At 39.1% G+C, this 24,454-nt stretch overlaps 2 protein-coding genes across 2 annotated transcripts; one reads left to right on the top strand and one right to left on the bottom strand.

Moving 5' to 3' along the window:
• Positions 1-308: 308 nt before the first annotated feature.
• Positions 309-934, top strand: TMEM47 (transmembrane protein 47). Its single transcript, XM_016137190.2, has one exon. The coding sequence runs from the start codon at positions 395-397 to the stop codon at positions 779-781; it is 387 nt and encodes a 128-aa protein (XP_015992676.2). The 5' UTR covers positions 309-394; the 3' UTR covers positions 782-934.
• Positions 935-12,894: 11,960 nt separating this feature from the next.
• Positions 12,895-13,644, bottom strand: LOC107506494 (ferritin heavy chain-like). The gene has a single exon (XM_036226929.1). The coding sequence runs from the start codon at positions 13,584-13,586 to the stop codon at positions 13,005-13,007; it is 582 nt and encodes a 193-aa protein (XP_036082822.1). The 5' UTR covers positions 13,587-13,644; the 3' UTR covers positions 12,895-13,004.
• Between the last annotated feature and the right edge of the window lie 10,810 nt (positions 13,645-24,454).

Consider the following 24,454-nt stretch of genomic DNA (forward strand, 5'->3'; position numbering starts at 1 on the left):
GGGGATAGGAAAAGCGAAGATTCGCTCTGAGCCCTTGAGCAGAGGCAAGGCGGGGAGGCTCCAGTCTGGCTTTGGAAGTAGCACCCTGACACCCGCCCGTGTGCAGACCGCCGCCCGTCCCCTCTCAGTGCTGGCTCCTGCACCTCAGACAGGGCAGGGAAGAGCACAACAGGCGCAGGCAGGGCGCAAAGGTCCCAGGAGGCTTTGCGTGGCTTTGGCTGCCAACCATTCCCCCCACTCACCTGCCTGCCAGCCTCTGAAGATCCACCTACCAGCTGGAGGCGGGAGCCGCAAAGCTGAGCTGTTTCCCTCCTAGAGAGGTCGAGCTCACAGCTCTCCGGACCCGCCTGGCGTCCTCGCCTCCGGCTGGCCGGCCGGCTGCGGCTCCCGGGGCATGGCTTCGGCGGGCAGCGGCATGGAGGAGGTGCGCGTGTCGGTGCTGACCCCGCTGAAGCTGGTGGGGCTGGTGTGCATCTTCCTGGCGCTGTGTCTGGACCTGGGAGCTGTGCTGAGCCCGGCCTGGGTCACGGCCGACCACCAGTACTACCTGTCCCTGTGGGAGTCCTGCCGGAAACCTGCCAGCTTGGACATCTGGCACTGCGAGTCCACGCTCAGCAGCGGTGAGTGTCCGGCGCACCGCGACCCCCGCCTCCCGCCCCGGACTGCCCCGCGGCCCACTGCCAGGACCGCCTCCGCCTCTCCCCCCACCTTGTGTTTACCCTACCCTCGTCCGCCCCATCCTGGCCCTTGGCGGACCCTCGGGCTCCAGCCTCCTCCCTGATGTCCACCCCTTTCCTCTCCGCAGTCCTGGTTGCCAAACCCAGCGCCCCGTCCCGCCCCCTCTCCCTCCTCTTGTGGCCATTCCTGGGGCTCTGGAGTAACACGTATGCTATTTGGGGTGACTTATCATTTAAGGCAAGAAGTCTGTGGCCTCGTTAAAATGCAACGCCTTCCGCACCCCCGTTAAAAGAGCAAAAACGCCCCAGCTCCACCCGGATGCTCTGTGTTCTCCCGGTCTTCCGCGCTCTCCCTCCTCTCTCAGGATGCATCTCCCTGAGTTTACATCTTAGTGCCCACGTCCCTGCGTCTTCTACTCCACTTTATCTGGGTTTTCCCCAGTGCGTTTCGGTCTGGACTTTATTTCCTTACACTTCTGAGGGATTTGGGGACTTGGGAGAGGGACAAGCTTAATTTCATTTCCTTTTTTCTTGATGCCATCTTTGGCTGTGAGTTGACCTTCCTTCTCTCACACTCCAAGTACCTTCTCTCTCTTTCAGACCTTTCTTTCTCTTCATGAACTACTCACAGAAGCCTGGAACTTTATAACTTATTCAGCCAACACTGGAAACTGTAAATGTATCTCCACTGTGGCAGTGCCCAAGACAGAGTTGATCCCTGAAGTGGATGTTGGAGAGGAAACAAAAATGATGAAAAGGACCTTATTAGAATGATTGTTGAGTTCAAATAGGGATATTAAATAATATTGTATCAATGTTAAATTTCCTGATTTTGATCATTGATAGTGATTAAGTAAAATATCTTTTTTTTTTTTGAGGAAATACACAATGAGGTATTTAGGAGTAGAGAGGCACAGTATATGCAATTCAGTTTTGAATGATAGAAAATGTATGTGGGGGGGAGAGAAAATAATAATGCAATTGAAGAAAATCAATTGGCAAATATGGGAAAATGGCATTTTTGTATCATTCTTTCACCTTTCCTGTAAGTTTTAAATTATTTACATTTTTAAATTAAAAATAATATTGTTCATTTATTGAAAGTACTTTTAGCACAATGCATTCAAACAAGTACTTGCCTTTAATGGAGATGATAATGTAAGATGAAAAGCTTAGTGAAGACCGTAGACTATCTAAAATGTATATTCCTTGAAAAAATACAATATGAAAAACCAGATTGTAAGTTTTAAAAATGATGAGCTATATTGTATTCTAAACATTCCATGATGTTTGGTATCCTTAGTGAAGGTTCTAAATAACATTTAGGTTACATATACAAATGGCACTTTATTCTATTTAGAGTATAAAATAGCTCTTGATTGGTCTAGGAATATGGCTCCTTGAGGACAAAGCCAGCTATAACTCTAGAGCCTGCGGGGCCTGCCAGGAGCCTGCCTGGAAGAGTCCACTATCAGATTTCTCTTCTGCTTTGGCTGCAGGAACAAGACTGATCATGGAGGAGAGATAGCACTGCCACCATTTTGCCTGCAATACCTGCCCTTATACTTACAACATCACCTGAAGGGTAACAAATCAGAAGTATTCAAAGATGAAAGTGAATGATATACTGGTGGAGCAGCTGCCTAGGAGAATGTTAACTCTACTGCAGAGGGGTGTCCCAAATGTGAACATCTTTGTGCCTATTTTATGCAGCTCCAGACACACTCTGCAGACAAGCCAATGACTATCTTCTGCAAGTGCTGTAATGCTCAATGTGGACACCACTGAAGGGACTAGAGCCAGGCTAGCCCACCTGCCTCAGTGTCTGTTTACTTTGTTCCCCAGAGTGGATTCCCAGCTGGGAGCATGCACTGTGTGTCCCGAGGGATTTTGCTGGTGTGGCAGAAAGCTAACCCTTTTAGGGTCGTTGGCCAGAGTGTCAAGAAAGGTAGCCTACCTGCCAATCAATGGATGAACTCATTAACGTCCAAGGAGATTTTTTGTGTGAGTAGGAGTATCCATAACTAACTGCACTCTGTTTAAGGTCCTGTTCATTCATCTTTTCCAACATCTCAAGCAACACTCTCAAATATTTACATTGCTTGCACAACTAAAAAAAAACTTATTAATTTAGTATATTAGATGTTCCTAAATATTTAAGTGTTAATTGCAAACTTAATCATAATTTATTCTGAATATTTAATTAAAATTAAAAGTCTAAAAAAGGAAACAAAGCCAGTTGCGTTAAGACACAATTACACACACACTCACCCACACACTCACACAAAATCACGTGAAGCAATATGATAATGACCCACAAGATGTATTTGATGTTCCTCTAGCACAAACATATCTGACATCCCTTGTTTAGCATCTAGTGTTATTTTCGTGGTGCACAGGAGTGGACCTTTATAAAATGGCCACCTCTGGTAATGCAATTTACAGCTGCAGAGCAGTGACACAGAATTTACACCACTGCCTGTGCTTTCCCACCCCTGCTCTCCTTGAATAGCATACAGACTAGGGTAAAGATCAGTGAAGAAGACTGTTCTCACAGAATAGGGAGAGGAGTTTAGGTATTTCTTTTCTTTTGTATGAAAAGTAAAACGTTTTAAAACAGTGTCAGCATCTATTAACTTCCTCCACAGTTTCTCTCTGATTAGGCGGAGTAAGGGGACAATGTTATCTATAACTTTTCAGAACAAAGGATCCTGTGAAATAAATGCTTCCCCTAGCTAAGATGATAAATCTTAGCTCAGCAGAGTCCTATGCAAATGGGACTTGCCGAGATAGACCGACATAACAGGGACGTGAATCTACCTCTATTACACAGAGTGTTCTTACTTAGATGCCACTTTCAGAGTTCTTCACAAGGGGAATTTTTAATTACTAGCAATGCACACCATTTGGGAATGCAGATTTCAGACATGAGTCCAGCAGGTAGGCAGATCTGTAATAAATAAATAAATAAATCGCCAATATATGTACTGTAATTTTTCCTATTATTTTCAAAAGCTTTTCTTGTTTCTTCAAATGTGCAGACCTCTTTGCACTCATGCTTAATGTTGCCCTGTCTTATTTCTTCAAAAAGTTCATTAACACTTGGTTAGCATTTTAATACTGAATTGGCTTTTTCTCTCTTGAGGAAAACTAAGAGATACAATAATAAGCTTAAAACTGTAATAAAAATCCATGTGTAAAGTTAATATACAAGATGAAACCTGCTACATGCTCTTTAGGAAACAGAGCCAACACCTTAAACCTCTCCTGGAGTCAGCAATGAAGTCACCTTTAGCTCTGAGACACCACATCTGCCATCTTCCTCCTCATATGAATATGTCCTTTCAGTAGCAGTTGTCTTGGGCAGGGACAGTGACATAATTAACTATGTTATATCATGCTTCAGCATATTCCTGCCAACCATGGGTATTTAAATATAGTAACTGATACCAGGACTTATACCCATTACTGTAAGTGGATACCTCCAGGCACTCTGCTGTTGGACAGCAGCAAGCAAGTCAAAATCCATCTCTGGACTATCAGTCTTGTTCCTCAAAGTAAATACAAATAAAACTTCAATTGACCTAATAATATAAACCCAGAGAATCCTTACTTGTACAAAAAGAAGAGATGACAGAACAACCCTAAGAATTTAAGTGTGGCTATAATCCATTCCAAAGAAGAGCTAATGATTTTGTTCTAAATGTACTTAAGTAATACATAATTTGACACTTTAGCATATCTAACCCCATTTACTCTCCTTTAGAAAGAGAAAATCCCACCTCACATATAGAGATACTGTACACAATCAAAATGCACACTCAACATACCTGCACAATAAAGAGCCAATAGCTATATATACACTTATGGAGATTTTTCAAAAAAGTAAATTTAAGCTATAATTCAATTACATATTTATAAAAACCCTTCCCACTTTGGAGGCATAAATATAATGCCACCAGCATTTAATCCCTGTTAATGTAAAGGGCTAAGAAAAAGTTTTAATCTTATGCACTTATAAGATTGCAAAAGGCATATTGCAGATATTTCAAGATTTTTTTAAAGTCTGTATTTTCCAAAGAACATTTTGAAGCAAATGAAAGCAGAAAGCGGGTGCTCTTTAAAAGTGATTAGGATAGCAATGAATTAAAATTTTACTTAATTATAGAAATCTGTATTTCATGTAATGGAAAATATAGATTTCTCACCTAATATTTTTTAAAGTATCTGAATTATAATCAGCTAGATGACACTTGCACATAGTAACAACAGTAGACCAACGGTGAATGTTTCCATCATTCCATACCTCATTAGTGTAGCCATGTGGAAAATAGACTTTGACTGAGTGAAGGAGTCAGTAAATTTTCTTCCCCAGAAGCACTGATAAACCGGAAAAAGTTGTCAAAAAAAAAAAAACTATTTCAGTACTCTGGAAATTGACAAAAAACATACAATAAATTGAGAATGTTTATTCAAGAAAAACACTGGGAAGTTGTGGCATTTATAGCCTGAGCTGCTCCTATTCTGCCTTGCCATCCCCAGCTCTGTGGTATGGCAGTTCTACTAGGGTACAGCAGGCCATGAGGATCAACGGCCTGGATGATGAAGAGGGTTGACTCAATTTACAATGTGGAAAAATCTATGCTGAGGGATGTTATTGAAAACAATAGCTATCTCCATGACAAACAGTTGGGAAGACCAACATCACAGCTAACCTGGTGTTGCAGTGTGGGTTGGTATGAAATACAGACAAAAATATCAGCCATAAATTTAACAGAGGTGTAACAACAAGGCAATCATCATAGACTTTAATAAGCTCCCACATATCTCAGCTGTTCTGGAAGGCTGTGTCCATGTTCAAGGCTGCAAGGCTATGTGTACTCTCAGGAAAGACAAGAGAAGACCCTAGCTAGCTATTTGTTCTTGGCTGAATGTTAGGCCTTGCATATCCAGGAAGTAAAGCCAAGGCAGACTTGTAAATTTCCTGAACTTTGAGTGCATTCCCTAATTCATATACACAGATTCATTAGCAAAGCTAAAAGCCTTACCAGGTCAGGTTGTATTACAAACTGAATGTTTGTGTGCCTCCCCTCAAAAAGAAAATCATATGTTGAAGCCCCAACTCCCGATATGACAGTATTTGGAGATAAGACCTTTATGGAAGCAAATAAGGTTAAATGAGATCATAAGTGTGGGCCCCTGATCCTATAGGATTAGTAAGTACCCTTACAAGAAGAGACACCAGAGGATTTACTGTCTTTCCCTCTCCACCATGTGAAGACACGGCAAGAAGGCTGCCATCTATAAGCCGACAGAAGAGGCCTCAGAATGAAACCTACCTTGCCAGCACATTTATTTTGGACTTCCCAGCCTCCAGAACAATTAAAAGTCCAGAATGATGATTCTATTTAAGCCACTCGATCAACAGTATTTTGTTATGGCAGTCTAAGCTGACTAAGAAATGGTGTTTGAGCACAAAACCTGACCAATCAAAGGCTGACCACTAATCTCTGCTGACACATGTGTGGCCTCTAAGTAGCCAGGCTTACAAATTAAAATTAAGATAAAAAAATGAAGAGAGACTTCAGTGTCCACACACTACAAGGGAGACAGACTTTACAGAAGAAATCCAGACAGAATCTATAGATGCTACAATATAGTATCTAAAATGTTCACCTTTTAAAAATAATTTTAAGATGTGCAAAGAGACAAGAAATTTTGACTGACACAGGAAATAAAGCAGTAAGAAACTATCTAAAGAGACTTGTATAGCAGACTTAGAAGACAATGATGTCAAAGCAGGTTTACAAATATATTCATAAAAAGAAAACTATACTTCAAGATTAAAAGGAAAATATGAATATACTGATTTACCAAAGAAAGAATTAAAAATAAATAAAATACTTTAAAATTTTGAAATTCTGGAGTACAAAAGTACAATAATCAAATTGAAAAAAAATTCACAGAGCCTTAACAACAGATTTGAGCTGGCAAAGAAAGAATTCACAAAGTTGAAGGTAAATCACTAGAGATTATGCAATCTTAAGAATGGAAATATTTTTTTAAAAAAATGAAAATGAACAGAGACTCAGAGACCAGTAGAACAACACCATCAGGTACATAAACATACGCATAATTGAAGGCCCAAAATGTGAGGAGAAAGAGAAAGAGGCATAGAAAGTATTTGAAGTAATGGATGAAAGTTTCCCAAATTTGATCTTAAACATTATTCAACCAAGCTAATCAATCAAATCCACTTAAGGAAAACACAGAAATCCACCCCTAGATACATTATAGTTGAATTTCTGAAAGAGACAATGAGAAAATATCGAAAATTGCAGAAAAGACATCATTCAACATGTAGAAGAGAACCACAATAAGATCCTAAGTTGACTTCTCATTAGAAACGACAGAGACTAAAAGACAGTAGGATATTCAAATTGCTAAAAGGCAAAAATGAAAACAAAAACAAAAAACTTGATCAAGAATGCTATATTAAGCAAAACTATTATTTAAAAGTAAAGGCAAAATAAAGACATTCCCAGATGAACGAAGACTGGCAGAAGCCATTGCTGACAACCTTGCCTTAAAAGAAAATCTAAAAGAATTATTCTATTTGAAAGGAAATAACACTAGACGGTAACTAGAATATACACACAAAATAATAAAGACCACATGTAAAGGCAGTTAAATATAAAACTGTATACATATTTTTTCATTTCTTAATTGTTTTTAAATAGAATTGCAGAATCATCATAAAAATAGTGTATTGTAGGGTTTATAACATATGTAGATGTATGTGACAGTAAGAGCACAAAAGAGGGTGTGAGAAATGGAACTATAATGGGACAAAGCTCCTATGTTTTACTGGAATGAATTAGTATTAAGGTGAAATGGTGATTGGGATAAGAAGCATATAATAATCCCTAGAACAATCACTAAAAATAACTTTAAAATATAAGAAAGAAATCCAACAAATTAATTAAAAAGTTACAATAGAGAATATTTTGTACAAAAGGTGTAGAGGAAAAAACAAGGAAACAAAAAAGATGAGATATATAGAAAACATGACAATATGACAGATGTAAATCACCCATATCAATAATATTTAAATAGATTAAACAATCAAAAGACAGGTATTGTCACAATGAATAAAAAAGAAGATCCAACTATGCACTGTCTATAAGAGTTACACATTATATCGAAAGATATGAATAGTTTAAAAGTAAAAAAAATAAAAAAGGAAAATATATTATGCAAATGGTGACCAAAGGAGAGTGGAAGTGACTATACCAATTTCAGAAAAAAAAATACATACTTTAAGACAAAAATTCTTCCAAGAGGCAAACAGAGACATTTTATAATGATGTAATGTTCAAATCATCAGGAAGAGATAACGTAAGTGTACATGTGCATAACCAAAGAGCCTAAGATACACAAAATGAAAACTGACAGAATAGAAGGATGAAATAGATAAGTCAGAAATAATAGTTGGAAACTACAATGACCACTTTCAATAATGGGTAACCTAGGGGAAAAAGCAATAAAAACATAGTAGACTTTACTAAAACTATAAGCCAACTAGACCTGACAAAAATATTTAGAGCACTCCACCCAACAAAGCTAAATACTCTTCTTCCCAAGCACTTAAAGAAATATTCTCCAGGATACAGTATATTCTAGGACATCATGCAAACAGTGTTTTTTAACCAAAATCAAACAGTATTAGAAATCAATAACAGAGGACACTTTGGGAAATTCACAAATGTGTGGAAATTGAATAGCACACTTCTAAATAACCAATGGGTCAAAGAAGAAATCACAAGGGAAATTAGAAGCTATTTTGAGATAAATGAAAAAAGCAAAGCATACCAAAAATAATGGGATGTAGTGGCAATGCAATGATTAGAGAAAAACATATAGCTGTAAATGTTACTAAAAAAGAAAAAGATGTCAAAAAATCTAACACCCCAAAATTTAAAAATATAGAAAGATTAGAGTCAATTAAACCCAAAGTCAGCAGAAGTATGGAAATGTTATAGATTAGAGCAGAAATAAAAGCAATATAAGACATAAAAACTATAGAGAAAAATAAAAGGGGGTAATTTAAAAATATCAACAAAATTGACAACCTCTAGATAAATTGACCAAGAAAAAATGACAGAAGACTCAAAATTGGGACTATAACAAGGATATCATTACCTGGTTTAGAAAAGTCAAAAAGATTATAAGAGGATAATATGAAGCAAAACTAGATAGGCCACCCAAATGAAATGAACAAATTCCTAGGAAGACACAAACTACAGAAACCAACTCAAGAAGGACTAGAATATGTGAATAGACCTATAACGACTGATTAAATTAGTAATTTAAAACTTCCCACAACCGAAAGCCCAAGCCTGAATGATTTCACTGGTGAACCCTAACAAATATTTAAAGAAGAATTAGTACCCATTTTTTGCAAAATCTTCTGAAAAATAGAAGAAGGGACATTTACTAACACCTTCTATGAGCCCAGTGTTATCATGATCGCGGAAGCAGCCAAGGGCATCACAAGAAAATTACAGACCAATATCCCTTATGAATATAGATGCAAAAATCTGGATTTGAGCTATAGTTTGACAACCCATGCTATAAAACAAGCTAGTTTGTGAAAAAAAAAAGAGCAGAATGTATAAAAATGTGTTTTATGTGTGTGATCAATAATTATTGATTTAATAATTGCTGAAGTTAGAGTAAGCTTTTAGTGTAATTAGTCCAGTACTTGCATGATGGTATGACTAAGTAAATTGTGTAAATCAAGGCATCAGTATTTTTTTCAGCTCCCCAGGTGATTCCATAGTGCATCCATGTTGGAGTACCATAATGTTAAAGCAATACTTCAAGAACATCAGTGTGCATATTCATCACCAGGGAACTTGTTAAGTGTAGATTCTGATTCAATAGGTCTGGAGTAGGGCTTCAGAGTTTGCATTTCCAACAAGTGTTCGTATGAGGCTGATTCTTCTCATCCATAGACCACACTTTAAGTAACAAGGTGCTCTCACTGTTTTTATTGCCTGAGTGTGTCCCAAGGGACTCTGACAATACTTGGTCTGGGATGCGGCCTGCACATCAAGATTATTTTAAGTTTTGCAGGTGCCTCTAATGTCAGGAAAGCTTAGGAACCTCTGTGCTAAAGTACATGGTATTTTACAAACTTTAATTTTTATATTATCAGTAGCCCTAATGTGATCCCTTTTGCCTATGTTTTGCCTTATTTCACAACCCTTTATGTCAGAACATCCATATATATGGTGAGAATCAGAGTGAGGCCTTTACCCTTTTGTTCTTGTCTATCTCTAGAGAATAACAAGTAGTTCAAGATGGGAAGAGAAAGATCAGGCAAACCTGGATGTGGAAAGAATAAGCAAAACATGTTCTAGGAAACTATTTTAAAGGAAAGCTGGTTGAGACAAAATGGGAAGATTAGCACAGAAACTTATCACAGTAAAACTCACTTCTGGGCGCGAGCTTGAAGCAACATGAAAAATCTTCCTTCCTTGAGTTTTGACTGCACCTGACAAACATAGAAGCTACTAAAGGTTTTTCTTTATTCCTTCTCAATATGCAAGGTAACATGGTTGGCTGAAATGCAAGAAACACTCCCAATGGTAACATATAGACATGCACTCTTTTCTCCCAAAACCTAAACCACACAAGGAACTTAAAAGTAACTGGAGGATGATGATAAAAATGGTGGTGATGACGACGACGACAATGATGATGATGATGAAGATAATATGACTAACACATAAAGTACTGACACTGTGTCAGGCACTGTTCTAAGAGATTTATACTCATTAACTCATTTATTCTTCACAGTAACCCAATGGAGTTGACATTTATTATCGTTATTTTAAATGTGAGAAAACTGAGACACATAAAAATTAAATAACTTACCTAAATTCACCCAATATGAGTGGCTAAGCTGGTATGCGAACTCAGACAATCTGAGATTAATTACCATTACAGCAAACTGCCTCTCCAAAACAGGAAAATAAGAAGGACCCTCAGTGAACTGACAGTTTTATCAGTCACAAATTGTCCTGTGCTTCCTCATATATAGGGGGAATTGTGCATGGAAATGTATAGATATAAATAGGTGAGATTTGAGAAAAACTCAAAGCAAAGGTAATCAGAGAAGGCAAATAAAAAATGTGTTGAAAAGACTAAGTGAGGTAAAGAAGAGTAAAGGGATGATCAAATTTTCTGAAAACGGAACTCAAAAGGCAATAATCCTCATTTGTGCAAAAGTGTGAAAATGCAGTCAATGAGAAATTTGGAAAGAAATTACTGTTTGAGTAAACATGTTGATACTTTACTAAACGTTTCAAAGCAACTGCTAGCTTTAAAGAGTCTGAAGCAACCAATATTTCCTTGAATATAGGCTATATAACCTATAATTTTTAATTTTGACATTGTAAACTGTGCCTGCAACAGAACAAAAAAAATGTTGTATTTTTCCCACACAAGAACAACATGAAGTTCACCTGGGTACAGATTTCATCTGTATAAAGAGAGTGATCTAAGAGAACAGAAGAGGTATTTTTTTCCAGAGGAAAAGAAAAAATAACGAAGAAAAACAAGTCTTTCATTTCCTTGGGAAATCTTTTTACTGAGAAATAATTTCTTTCTACTCATAGCCACGAAGACAAAGTAATAAGCTACCTCTTCTCCACATCGTGCAAGGAGAAACCGGAGGGCACGCTGAGGTTAGGAACAGGCTGGTTTTGAGGTACACTCTGAGCAGACACAGGTGGTCACATTCTGGAATGAGGCCATGGCCCAAGCGGGACCAGCAGCTCCCTGCTGCTCCAACACCTCAACCCATCCTCTAACATTAGCTGCCCTGGGCTTGGAGCTGGCTGGGCCATGCTCTGTCTACGCTCTCATTCTGCTGAGTTCATCCGGTCCCATGACCTCAACGCCCTCTATAGTTGATGTCTCCCCTATGAGTATTTCCAGACCCGAGATCCCACCTGAGCGCCAGATTCATTCTCCTGGCTACCCGCATGACATTTCCACTTGGACATCTAACGGGCATCTCAGATTTTACAGGACATGCTTTACCCACCCATCTACCCAGCTGTACCCTCTGCAAACATCCCCAGATTGATAAATAGCACTACCACCAACCCGGTGTTTGAGACTGAACACTAGATCCTAGATTAATTTCCCCATTTTCCCATCCTCACCCCTGGTCCATAAGGAAATCTTGTCAACTCGTCCAATCCATCTGGAATTTGTCTACAGCTCTTGAGTTCCTCAGTCAGGCCACCATGGCCTCTCACCTGGACCAGCTATAATATCTCCTAACTGGTTTCCCAGCTTCAAGTCTCCCCCACCCTCTGCATTGGTCAAAGCAGTGAGTCACTGACTTAACATTGGGGGGGGGGGGTTGGAGGAGGAGTTATTCTACTTAATATTCAATAGCAGAAATTTGACCTTCGGCCTTGACCTTATCTTTATTCAACCCTTCTAATGAGGTAATTTGGGTGTTTTTCCTACCATGATTCCGGAGTAGGAGAAAAAAAAAAGAGTACCATGGAAAGGAAAACAAAAACCTGTATTTGGATGTATTGTCGGGGCAATAAGCATGTTCAGCATGGTGACCTAGGATGTCACTCCCATGTCTATGGGAAAGTCAACCTGAGGCTCATTGCCCATTATTACTGTTTCCCAGGGTGGGCTTATCAAAGAGGCACTCTACTATTCAGACTTCCAAAGCCTTCATGTCGCTGCCCAGCAGCGACAAACTAACATTTGCATCATTTCATGAGCTAAACTGTTTCAGGCAAAACTGGAAGACGCCTTTTATTTTAATCCTGTCCAATCCCATCCTTCACTTCTTCCTTAGGGGCAGCCAGTATCATGAATTCCCTACTACATTCTTATACCTTTACTATGCACAAGCACCCACATTCCCCAGGGCCCCTGACCACCTACCTCACCGCACCCCAATCTACCACATTGTTTGTAGGGGGACGATTGATTTTGTGTTTTCCAGGGTCCCACGGAATACCTCCTCCCTCCATCCACGGAGATCCCGAGCTGCATGGGGGTGACTGAGGCACGAGTCGGAGGAGAGACTCCTGGACACCTGCTTAAAACTTCAAAGGTGAGGGTTCTGCGCACACCGATAAAGCAGAGACCTTTATTTATTTAGGAACCAGTAACTTTATTGGAAGAAAAAACTTGTGAATATTTGCAAGGGCAATACCGCAAGATGAATGCTCGGCTTGGCCGCCACCGGAAGTCGTGGCTATGGGGAAAGGCAGTCCAGGCTCAGTTCTTCTTGCCTCTGTCACCCAGGGTGAGCTTGTCAAAGAGGTAGTCTGCCAGGCCAGCTTCCAGGGACCCCATCTTGCGCAGGTTGGTGACATGGTCCCCCAACTCTTTGATGAACTTCACCTTCTCGTGCAGGTAGTGACGCCTCAGGAAGTCGCACAGGTGGGCGTCATTCTTGTCGGTGGCCAGCTGGTGCAGATCAAGCAGGCCCTGGATCACGCGCTTCTCCAGGGTCAAGGCGCACTCCATGGCCCGCAGGCCATTCTCCCATTCCTGTTGCTCAGGTTTCCTGATGTTGCGCAGGCGGATGCGGCCTCCACGCTGGTTCTGCAGCCACATCAGCTTCTCCGCGGACTCGGCCTCCTTGCTCGACTGCCGCAGGAAAAACTGGCCGAAGTGCTTCAGGGCCGCGTCCTCGCGGTCGAAGTGGAAGGCCATGGCCTCGTACACGTAGGAGGCGTAGAGCACCAGGTTGACCTGGTTGTTGATGGCGGCCTCACAGTCGGGCTGGTAGTTCTGGCGCACACACAGCGACGGCGATGGCGACGGCGGCGGCGGCGGCGGCGGCGGGGTCGTCATGGTTGGCGGCGCTGGCGCGGGGGGCAGAAGCCCAAGGTAGCCGGGAAGCAGGAGCTGCTGGGTGGGCGGCAGCGGATGCGGGGCCTCTGGGCGTCCCAGGGGTGGGCGACCAGTGAGGCCAGAGAAGACGTGCTGAGGTAGTAGGCCGCGCTGGCCGTTAGCTCTGAAACGGGCCGGAAGAGGAACGCCGTTACTCCAGCGTCGTGGCGGGAGGGGGAGGAGGGGAGTCTGAGCGGGCCGCGTGTCATGGACGTGTTCAGGTTCCATCGGAGCCTGGGTGGGGCAGGGAGAGTCTGCCCTGAGCGCCTGACATCTTAATGAGTTTTCAGTTTTCCAATGATATTTCTGTTTCGCTAGAACTTTATCTGCCCTCTAAGGTCTCCTACTATAGAAAACGTTTTCTATTTTATAAGTCTGTTTTCTTCCCTTAAAATTGTGAGAATGTGAATTTCGAGTTTTGACAAAGTTCCCTTCTGTTTTGTTTTGTGTCTGGGTGTCCCACACACTTCGCCCCCGAGATCGTTCTGTATTTTTTTTTTCATCGCGATCTTAGCTTTTACTTTCCCCAAATATCGGGCAAAATGTTTGTTCATTATTATTTGTGGATAAAGGACTCGTTTGATCAGCCTAGGTAATTAGTACGATCTGATCTAGAGCTATGATATCCATATCAGATTCAGGACGTGCCTTACCCACCTATTTACCCAGTTTTACACTCTTTAAACATTCTCAATTTTTCTTGCTTCTTCCAGAAGTTTTTGGCAGTGGGTCTTACATTTAAGTCTTTAGTGCATTTCGAGTTTATTCTTATATTAGGTATAAGAATGTTGTTCTGTTTATTTTTTTGTTTGTTTGTTTTTAGCATGGATTTGTTCAGTTAAATCAACACCATTTATTGATGACACTGTCTTTACCCCATTGTATTTCTTTCATCCTTTGTCATCACTTAAGTGGCTATATAGGGATAGATTTATCTGGGCTCTTTGTTCTTTTCCATTGATTTACATTTCTGTTTTTATGCCAGTACCTGCTCTTTTTATTGCTATGACCTTGTAGTATAGTTTGATATCAGATAGCGCGATGCCTCCAACTTTGTTTTTCTTTTTCATGATTCTCCTGGCTATTTAGGTTCTTTCATGGTTCCATATAAATTTGAGGATTATTTGTTTCAATTCTGTGAAAAATTCCATTGGTGTTAATAGGGATTTCTTTCAATCTATAAATTGCGTTGGGTTTATGGCCATTTTATTTATGTTGATTCTTCCTACCCATTAGTATGGTGTACTTCCTTTTTTTGCATCTTCTTCAATTTCTTTTTTTCGGAGACTTATAATTTCTAAGTAAGGTCTTTTTCCTCCTTGGTTAAGTTTATTCCTAGGTATTTCATTGTGTCTGATGAATTGTAAATGGGTTTGTGTTCTTAATTTCTCTTTCTGATAATTCATCATTGGTGTATAGAAGTATAACTGATTTCTGATATTAATTTTCCATTTGCTACTTTACTGAATTCATTTTTCAGTTCTAACAGTTTTTAGGTGGAATCTATGGTTCTCTTTAAATAGTATCATGTTATTTGCAAATAATGACAATTTTACTTCCTCCTTTCCAGTTTAGATGCCTTTTATTTCTTCTTCATATCTGATTGTGTGGCTAAGACTTCCAGGACTACATTGAATAAAAGTCATGAAAACGGACATCCTTTTCTTGTCCTGGTCTTAAGGAAAACATTTTAACTTTCCCCATTGAATATGATGTCAGCTGTAGGTTTGTCTTATATGGCCTTTATTATGTTGATGTATGTTCCCTTCCTCTGTTCCCACTTTGCTGAGAGTTTTTATCATAAATGGATGCTGGATTTTGTTAAATGCCTTTTCTGCATCTTTAGATGTGATAATATGATTTTAATCTTTCAATTTGTTAAAGCACTGTATCACATTAATTGATTTGCAAATATTGAACCAACATTGCATCCAGGAGTAAATCCAACTTGGTCATGGTATAAAATCTTTTAAATATGTTGCTGAATTCAGTTTGCTAATATTTTGTTCAGAATATTTGCATAATTGTTCTTCAGGGATATTGGCCTATAATTTTCTTTTATTGTAATACCTTTGTCTGATTTTGGAATCAGGGTACTGGAGGCCTCATAAAATGAACTTGGGACCCTTCCCTTTTGAATTTTTTGGGAAAGTTTGAGAAGAATTGCTGTTATCTATTTATTTATTTATTTATTTATTTATTTATTTATTTATTGCTAAATTTTGGTAAAATTCACCTGTGAAGCCATGCAGTCCAGGACCTTTTTTTTTGGGGGGGGGGGGTTGATTACTGATTCAATTTTGTTAGTAGTAATCATTCAGTTCAGATTTTCTGTTCTTGACTCAGTCTTGGAAGATTGTATGTTTTTAGGACTGTATCCATTTCTTCCAGATTGTCCAAATCGTTAGCATATAATTGCTCATATTTTATATATATATACATATACATATATATAATATATATATTTGTATTTCTATGGAGTCAGTTGTCACTTCCTTTTCATTTCTGATTTTATTTATTTGTTTATTTATTTATTTAATTTATTTATTTATTTGGGTCCTCTCTCTTTTTATCTTGATGCATCTAGTTAAAGGTTTGTCAATTTTGTTTGTCCTTTGAAAGAACCAGCTCTTTGTTTCATTGATCTTTTGTATTGTGTTTCTAGACTCAATTTCATGTATTTCTGCTCTGATCTTTTATTAATTCCTTCCTTCTACTCACTTTGGGTTTTGTTTGCTGTTCTTTTTCTAGTTTTTTAAAGTATATCTAGATTGTTTATTTGAGTTTTTCCTTATTTCTTGAGGTGGGCCTGTGTTGCTATGAATTTCCCTCTTAGGACAGCTGTTTCTGTGTGCCGTAGATTTTGATTCATGTTTTCACTTTTGTTTGTCTCTAGGTATCTTTTGATTTCTTCTATGATCTCATGTTAACCCGTTCATCATTTAGTAACATGTTGTTTAGCCTCCATGTATTTGTGTATTTTCCAGTTTTTTTTTCTTATAAATGATTTCTTGTTTCATACATTTGTGGTCAGAGAAGACACTTGATGTGATTTTGGTCTTCTTAAATTTACTGAGATGTGTTTTGTAGCCTAACATGTGGTTTCTCTTGGAAAATGTTCCATGTGCACTTAGAAGAATGTATATTCTACTGTTATGGGGTGAAATGTTCTAAAAATAACAATTAAAACTATCTGGTCTAGTGTGTCATTTAGGGCCTCTGTTTCCCTGTTGATTTTCCATCTGAAAGATCTGTCCATTGGTGTCAATGGGGTGTTAAAATCCCTTACTATGACTGTATTACTGCTGATCTCTCTCATTATGGCAGTCAGTATTTGCTTTGTATATTTAGGTGCTCCGATGTTAGGTGCATAAGTGTTTATTAGGGTTCTATCCTCTTGTTGGATTGATCCCTTTGTCTTTATGTAATGACCTTCTTTGCCTCTTATTATAGCTTTTGTTTTAAAGTCTATTTTGTCTGAACAAGTATTGCTACCCCAGCCTTTTTGCATGGAATATCTTTCCCCATTCTTTTATTTTCATGAAATATCTTTCCCCATTTGCATGAAATATCTTTCCCCATTCTTTTATTTTTATTCTGTGCATGTCTTTCAATGTGAAATGGGTCTCTTTTAGACAGCATGTGCATGAGTCTTGTTTTCTTATCTATTCAGCTATCCTACATCTTTTGGTTGGAACATTTAATCCATTTACATTTAAAATGATTATTGATAGGTGCATAGTTATTGTCATTTTGTTATTCATATTTATATTCTTTTATTTTCTTCCTTTTTCTCTTAAAGAGATCCCTTCAGCATTTCTTGTAACACTGGCATGGTGGTGGTTAATTCCTATAGCTTTATTCCATCTGGAATGCTCTTTATCTCATCTTCAATTTTAATTGATAGCCTTTCTATGTAGAGTAGTCTTGGTTGTGGGTTCTTATTTTTCAACACTTTGAATATTTCGTGTCAATCCCTTCTGACCTACAAAGTTTCTGTTGGAAATCAGCTGACAGTCTTATGAGAGTGTCTTTGTAAATAACTAGCTGCTTTTCTCTTGCTAATTTTTGGATTCTCTCTTTGTTTTTAACCTTTGGCATTTTAATTATGGTATATCTTGGTGTGGGTCTGTTTGAGTTCCTCTTGTTTGGGACACTTTGCACTTCCTGGGCATGCATATCTATTTCCTTCTCCAGGTTAAGGATGTTTTTAGTTATTATTTCTCCAAATAGTGTCTCAATCATTTGCTATCTCTTCTCCTTCTGGTACCCCTATGATGTGAATGTTGGTACACTTGATGTGGTCCCAGAGGTCTTTTAAAGTATCCTCCTTTTTCTGATTTTTTTTTTTTGCTGTTCTGATTAGTTGTTTTCTGCTACCTTGCCTTACAAATGACTGATTCAGTCCTCTGCTTCATCTTCATCTAATCTACTATTGATTCTTTCTGGTGTATCCTATATTTCAGTTTTTATAGTCTTCCTTTATGACTGGTTCTTTTTATGGTTTCTATATCTTTTTTTTTTTTAGTGCTTACTATCTCTTTGTTGAAGTTCTTGTGAGATCATCAGTTCCTCCCCTAAGTTCATTAAGTATCCTTATAACCAGTGTTTTTCAAACTCTGTAGGTTGCTTGCCTTTATTTCACATAGTTTTTATTTCCTGAAGTTTTCTTCTGTTCTTTTATTTTAGACGTGCTTCATTGTTTCCTCATTTTGCCTGCCTCTCTGTGTTTGTTTCTATGTGTTAGGTAAATTTTCTATGTCTCCCAGTCTTAGCCAGATGGACTTATGTAGTAGGCATCCTGTGTGGCCCAGTGGTGCAGTTTCCCTGATCACCTTCACTGGGTCTTCCTGGAATGACGCTTCTGTGGGTTGTGCATGCCCTCCTGTTGTAGTTGAAACTTGATTGCTGTTGCACATCAGTGGGTAAGATTGACCCTCAGTTTGACCAGCTGTGAGTATTGCCCACACCCACAGCATAAAGCTACCTGTGTCACTGCCTGAGCTGGACCTAGAAGCACGTTGCAGAGACCACACAATGAACTGAGGCTGGATGCCACCAGTACGGGGCCTGGACAGCTCAGCAAATGGCCAAGGTCACTCCCAGGCCTGAAGCTTCCCATAAGGCTCAGCAGCTGAATGAGCCTCAGGAGTACCAGAGTTGGGTGAGGTAGGGTCTCAGAGAGTCACCAGGGTGGGGCAATTGGTGTTCCCCAGGTTAGTGCAGATTCAGATTTGTTGCCATTGCTGTGCCTTTGGCCACTTGCAAAAGTCTCAGCTCACACTGAGACCAGCTGCTGCCTACCTCTGACCCATAGACCTTTAAGATTTCTTCAAGAAATACTGCAGTTAGGACTGGGGCTGGTTGCCTGCCACTGAAAGTGTCTCCTAAGGTCAGCAGGCTGAGGCCAGTTGACTGCTGCCAAAGGAATCTGCGTGGGGTGTGGCTGGTTTTTCAGTAATTAAATTACCTGGGGAAATTTGCTAGTTGGAAGGGGAGGGGTCTCAGGGAGTCACTGGAGTGGAGAGAGGAGATCTCACTAGGCCAGTGCTGATTCAGTTTTGGCCATGTGGAGAGAGAGCTCAACACAGGCAAAGATGGGGCCCACCTGTCGTCTGCACAGGAAGAGGTATCAACAAACGAACACTGGTGGCTCTCCTTTTAGCCTTTGCCCTGAAGCTACACAACTTAGTCTTTTCCTGTTTGTCTCTGGCACCTTCCAAGCTGCCATCTCTCTGCCAGAGCCCAGGATGCGTGCCTGCAAGTGAGTGGGTCTGTGTGCAGGCCCTTTAAGGGGACATCTGGTTCTTTCTATCCTTCCTGGACAGCCAGAGTCCACACTGGTTTTCACAGCTAAGTTTTGTGGGGACTCCTCCTCACAGCACTGAAATCTTGGGCTATGGAGCCTGTGTGTAGGGCTGGGGCTCCTAGCTCTTCTGGGTGAATCTCTGCATTTGAGATATTCCTCTTGAAGCTCAATCACCACACATGGGTTTGGGAGCAGACTGTTTCATATCTCTGCTCATCCTACCAGTCTCAATGTAGTCTCTTCTTTATATACCATTGTAGGAGTTCTGTTCAGCTAGTCTTCAGATCATTCTCTGGGTTGACTGTTTCATAATTTAGTTGCAATTTTAATTTGGTTATGGGAGGAGGCATGCACAGAGTTTACCTACCCTACCATCTGGTCTGGAACTCAGTAAGTCAATTTCCAAATGAGAAAAGAATTTGAATAGAATGTTTGTCCAAAGAAGATATACAAATGGCCAATAACTACATAAAAGAGCACTCAACATCATTAGTCATTAGGGAAATGAAAATCAGAATTACAATGACATACAACTTTACACACACTAAGATGACTATAATAAAAAAGGCAGACAATAAAATGTGTGAGTGAAAATGGAGAATAATTGGAACCCTTGTACATTGCTGGTGGGAATATAAAAGAGTATAGCCACTTCGGAAAACATTTTGACAGTTTCTCAAAATGCTAACCATATAGTTTATATATTAGTCAGCAATCCTACTCCTAAGTATCTACCCAAGAGAAATAAAAACATATGTCCATGCAAAAATCATAGATGAATGTTTATAGCAGCATTGTTCAAAATTTAAAAAAAAATGAAAGAAACCAAGTGCACATCAACTGGTGAATACATGATCAGAATGTGGCTTATACAATAGAAAAACTATTTGACAATAAAAAGGAATGAATTACTAATATGACATGAAACACGAATGAATCTTGAAAAATTAGGCAAAGGTAAGGGAAGCCAATCTACAGTAACCACATTGTGTAGATTGCGATAGAATAAATTTTCTACGGTAGAGAAATTTACAGAGACAGAATGTAAATTAGTAGTTACCTACTACTAGGCTCAAAGAGAATGGAGAGTGACTGCTAATGGGCACAGGGTTATTTTTTTGGATTGATGAAAATATTTTTAAGTTAGATTTTGGTGATGGTTTCATAATTCCGCAAATGTACTAAAAATCACTTTTTTTCACTTTAGATGGGTACATATTATGTTATTAGAATTATATCTCAATAAGGATTTTAAAAAATAAATAAAAATGTAATTCCTCTCTGATGTTATTGAAAAATAAATTCCCGATATGACACTTTGGCTACTTCTAGTATTTTGGTATGTTTGGAGGTATGATTTTTATTAGGTAAATCGAAGCTGTTGTGCATTCTTTGCTGACCATCTTTAGCTGAAAGAAGCCTTTGAAATACAAGTTTTTTTTCAGTCTTTTAACCTACAAAAGCCTGTTACTCATTACATATATTATTACATACAGATATTATTGTATCGGGCTCATTCTGCTAATGGGTAGATGATAAATGCCCCTTTGGGTAAATTACACCTACTGTGCATAAAATAATTAACATAACAGGACTGAAACTGCTATTTTTAGAAAGGCCTTCTTGCGAGGTTGGACCTTGGGCCTGTTATGGGAACTTCGATTTTAGGAATGTTCTCACCCTCCTGTAACTGATAAAAATGTCTTATTGTACCTGGAGTGTGCAAACAATATAGTTTATGTTGAATATATTTCCTTTCTGTGTGTACGGAGTCTGGGTACTTACTAATTAGAGGGTGCCTACATGCTCAGCCCCCAATATAAATCGTGAGCACTGAGCCTTTAAAGAGCTTATCTGGGCGAGGACATTTCACATGTGTTGTTTCAACTTGTTGCTGAAAGAATTAAGAATGATCTGTGTGAATTCACTGGGAGAAGACGTTTGTAAGCTTCTACCTGGTTTCCTCTTAGCTTTGTCCCATGTATCTTTTCCTCTTGCTGATTTTGCTTTGTAGTCTTCTCCTGTAGTAAATAATAGCCTTAAGTACAAGTATGTACTATGTTCTGTGAGTTCTCCTTGTGAGTCATCAATCCTGGATATGGTCCTGGAGACCCCCAACATAGTGGTGGCAGCAATAAGATTTGCTGGAATGACCTGACTCATTGAAATATGGAGAAAGCATAGTTTGGGAGATAGAAGATAAAGGGTTTGGAGATGATGACCCTTTGGTGCCTGGGTAGCTATGGACTCATCCATGGTATAAAACAACAGCTGAACTGCTCTCTGTTGTGGATGGTATAAGTTAACTGTGGAATTTGAAAATGCTATATTCAAAATCAGGAGAGTCGGTTTGATGAATCCTCTGATTGCTTTGACCATGCAGTCTAACAGGAAAAATGTATAAATAGCCTTTGGTTTTTATATTTCCTCCAGGCTGCAGGAGAAAGGGCCCCCAAATTTCCAGAGGTAAGCCTGGAGGCAGACCAAAAATGTTAAAAGTTAGCATCATTCTTTCCTCCAAATGGGAGGAAAATGGTTAAATTTAGTTCCCAGAACTGAAGCAAAGCTTTAGATAAACCAAAGGGTAGAAAAGGGGGGATAGGAACACTAGCCATTTCTTTGATTTAGCAGCTACTGCAACAGCACTGCCCCTCCTCCCATTGCCCCTCCCCCTCACACACAACCTCATTCCAGTCCGTATCTCAGCGATTTGTAATGTTAAACCTGTAAATCTGAATTTCTTGTTTGAATGAATTCGTGGTAATAAAGATAATTTAAAAAAACAAGTTTGTAACTTGTGGCTATTGCATCTGGGTGCATGATAAAATTGATGTAAAATAGTATATGCTTATAATTATATAAATGCTACAGGGATCATCCCAATCAAGGAAAGCTGGGGGGGGGGAGCATTAGTGAAGCACAACTTTCTTGCTTTTTGTCACTGCTGTTCTGATGGAATTTGAAGTCTTTGAATATTAAAAGTAATAAATTTTCATAAGTGATGATTTTTGCCTATCAAGGTCTCTGGAAAAAGAGACAAATGAAAGTGAAGCAATCTCTAGGTGGAGATACACTTTTATGATTTTAAAAAGCAATTTTTAGTCATTAGTGAGCTTTTATGAAATCATATGTCTGATCCTTATAAGCTGACAATTTTCCAGCTTGATGTACATATTTTTTAGTGGGTGAATTTGAACTCTAAGACTGACAAGGCAAAATAGACTGAGGAAAGCCTTACTTGTCACTTGGATTTGCAACAAGGCTGATGGTCTGGTCCTGCAACATCTAAGCCATTTTTAGAATCCTGAATTCACAGATCCTAATTGCCTGGACCTGAATCTAAGCTGAAACCAAATACTGTCTACGATAAACTATTACAGCCTCAGCACTAGCTGTGTGGAGCTAAAATTTGACAAATTTATCCAACTCAGTGAACAGAAGCCAGAATCTGAAACTTTATTGCAGATTTAGGGCACTCTTCAGTGGGGCCCTAAACTAGAAAAACCTCATGGATGCTACTGGACTTTCCAGGTGACATTTGAAATCGAGGTGCTGACCAGCTCTGTATTCTTGATACAGAGATTATTGCATCCCTAATTTGTGATTCCTACTGAAAGCTACAAGTTGAGAAAAGGCATATATTGGGTTCTGTGACCTCTCTGCTCACGTTTGACAGAATTACCACTTAACCTTGCTCAGGGATGTCTCACACTTATTAACTTTTTTGTTGTGTTTGGTGTTCCTGATTAGTTACAGTTTGCAACAATGAATGGACAATCTGAGTCTATGTCCCTCACCTTTCTCCTGGTACACACACCTTGGAAAAGCAATTTGATTATTAAATGCAATAAGTGTCTTCAGCAAAAGATTACTCTTCTCTAGGCTACTCACAGGATAAATGATCTGGACAACAGAGGTAGACAGTTACTTAAGCTCATTCTGAAATTTTTTTTAAAAAATCAGAATTTCATCCTGACGAATTCCTGAACACAATGTGTCTTTCTGGTTAAACTGTATAAAAACTTTTTAATGAAGACGCTTTTCTCTCCTTTGCACACAATCATTCTAGTCAGAAAGTCTGGGCGAAATTAGAGGGTAGCTTTAAAAAACGTAAAGTTATAATTGTTGAACTAGACATATTGAATTTGTAATAATGGAGAAAAACAAAACCCTGATACCTGGGGTCCAGGAAGGCATTAATGATCTCTGTTTTTCTAACTATTCTTGGAAGCTTCTGTTTTGGAACGAAATCTCCCAATGCTACCTTTCTAAGTCCTGCAAGATCTTTGAATTCAAACTGATGGTCAAGCTTAAATCACAGCTGACAGCATTGACCATGAAATAGCTCCTGCATTTTTCCATACTGAACATCTCAAGATGTTGTCCATAATCATAAAGAATATTTTAAAAATGTTGTGTATAAGCAAAACTATTTGGAAGTATATTAGTTTGTTAGAACTGCCATGACAAAATATCACAGGCTGAATAGCTTAAACAACAGAAATTTGATTTCTCACAGTTCTGGAGGCTGGAAGTATAAGGTGAAGGTCTTGGCAGGGATGGTTTCTTTTGAGGCTTCTCTCAGTGGATGGCTGACTTCTTGCCATGTTCTCACATGGTGCTTCCTCTGTGCACACCTATCCCTGGTGTCTCTGCATCTCCAAATTTCCTCTTCTTATAAGGACACCAATCAGAATGGATTATGGCCCACTATAACATCCTCATTTTAACTTAATCACCTCTTGAATTGAAATGATTTGTATATGTTGAACTGTCCTTGCATTTTAGGGAAAAATCCCACTTGGTCATGGTATATGATACTTTTAGTTTTTTTTTTTTAATTCAGTTTAATAATATTTTGTTCATGATTTTTACATCTTTATTCATCAGAGATATTGATATGTAGTTTCTTTTCTTCTGGTGTATTTTCTGGATTTGATATCAGGGTAGTGCTGGCCTCATAAAGTGAATTTGGAAGTGTTCTGTTATCTCTGATTCACTGGAAGCAATTAATAAGAAA

Source organism: Rousettus aegyptiacus, unplaced genomic scaffold (genome assembly GCF_014176215.1).
Source record: "Rousettus aegyptiacus isolate mRouAeg1 unplaced genomic scaffold, mRouAeg1.p scaffold_m13_p_9, whole genome shotgun sequence".
Classification (NCBI taxonomy): domain Eukaryota; kingdom Metazoa; phylum Chordata; class Mammalia; order Chiroptera; family Pteropodidae; genus Rousettus; species Rousettus aegyptiacus.

What these genes read in the sequence shown, in the direction of transcription:
- LOC107506494 (XM_036226929.1), bottom strand. Translation starts at nt 13,586, where the DNA reads ATGACGACCCCGCCGCCGCCGCCGCCGCCGCCGTCGCCATCGCCGTCG.
- TMEM47 (XM_016137190.2), top strand. Translation starts at nt 395, where the DNA reads ATGGCTTCGGCGGGCAGCGGCATGGAGGAGGTGCGCGTGTCGGTGCTG.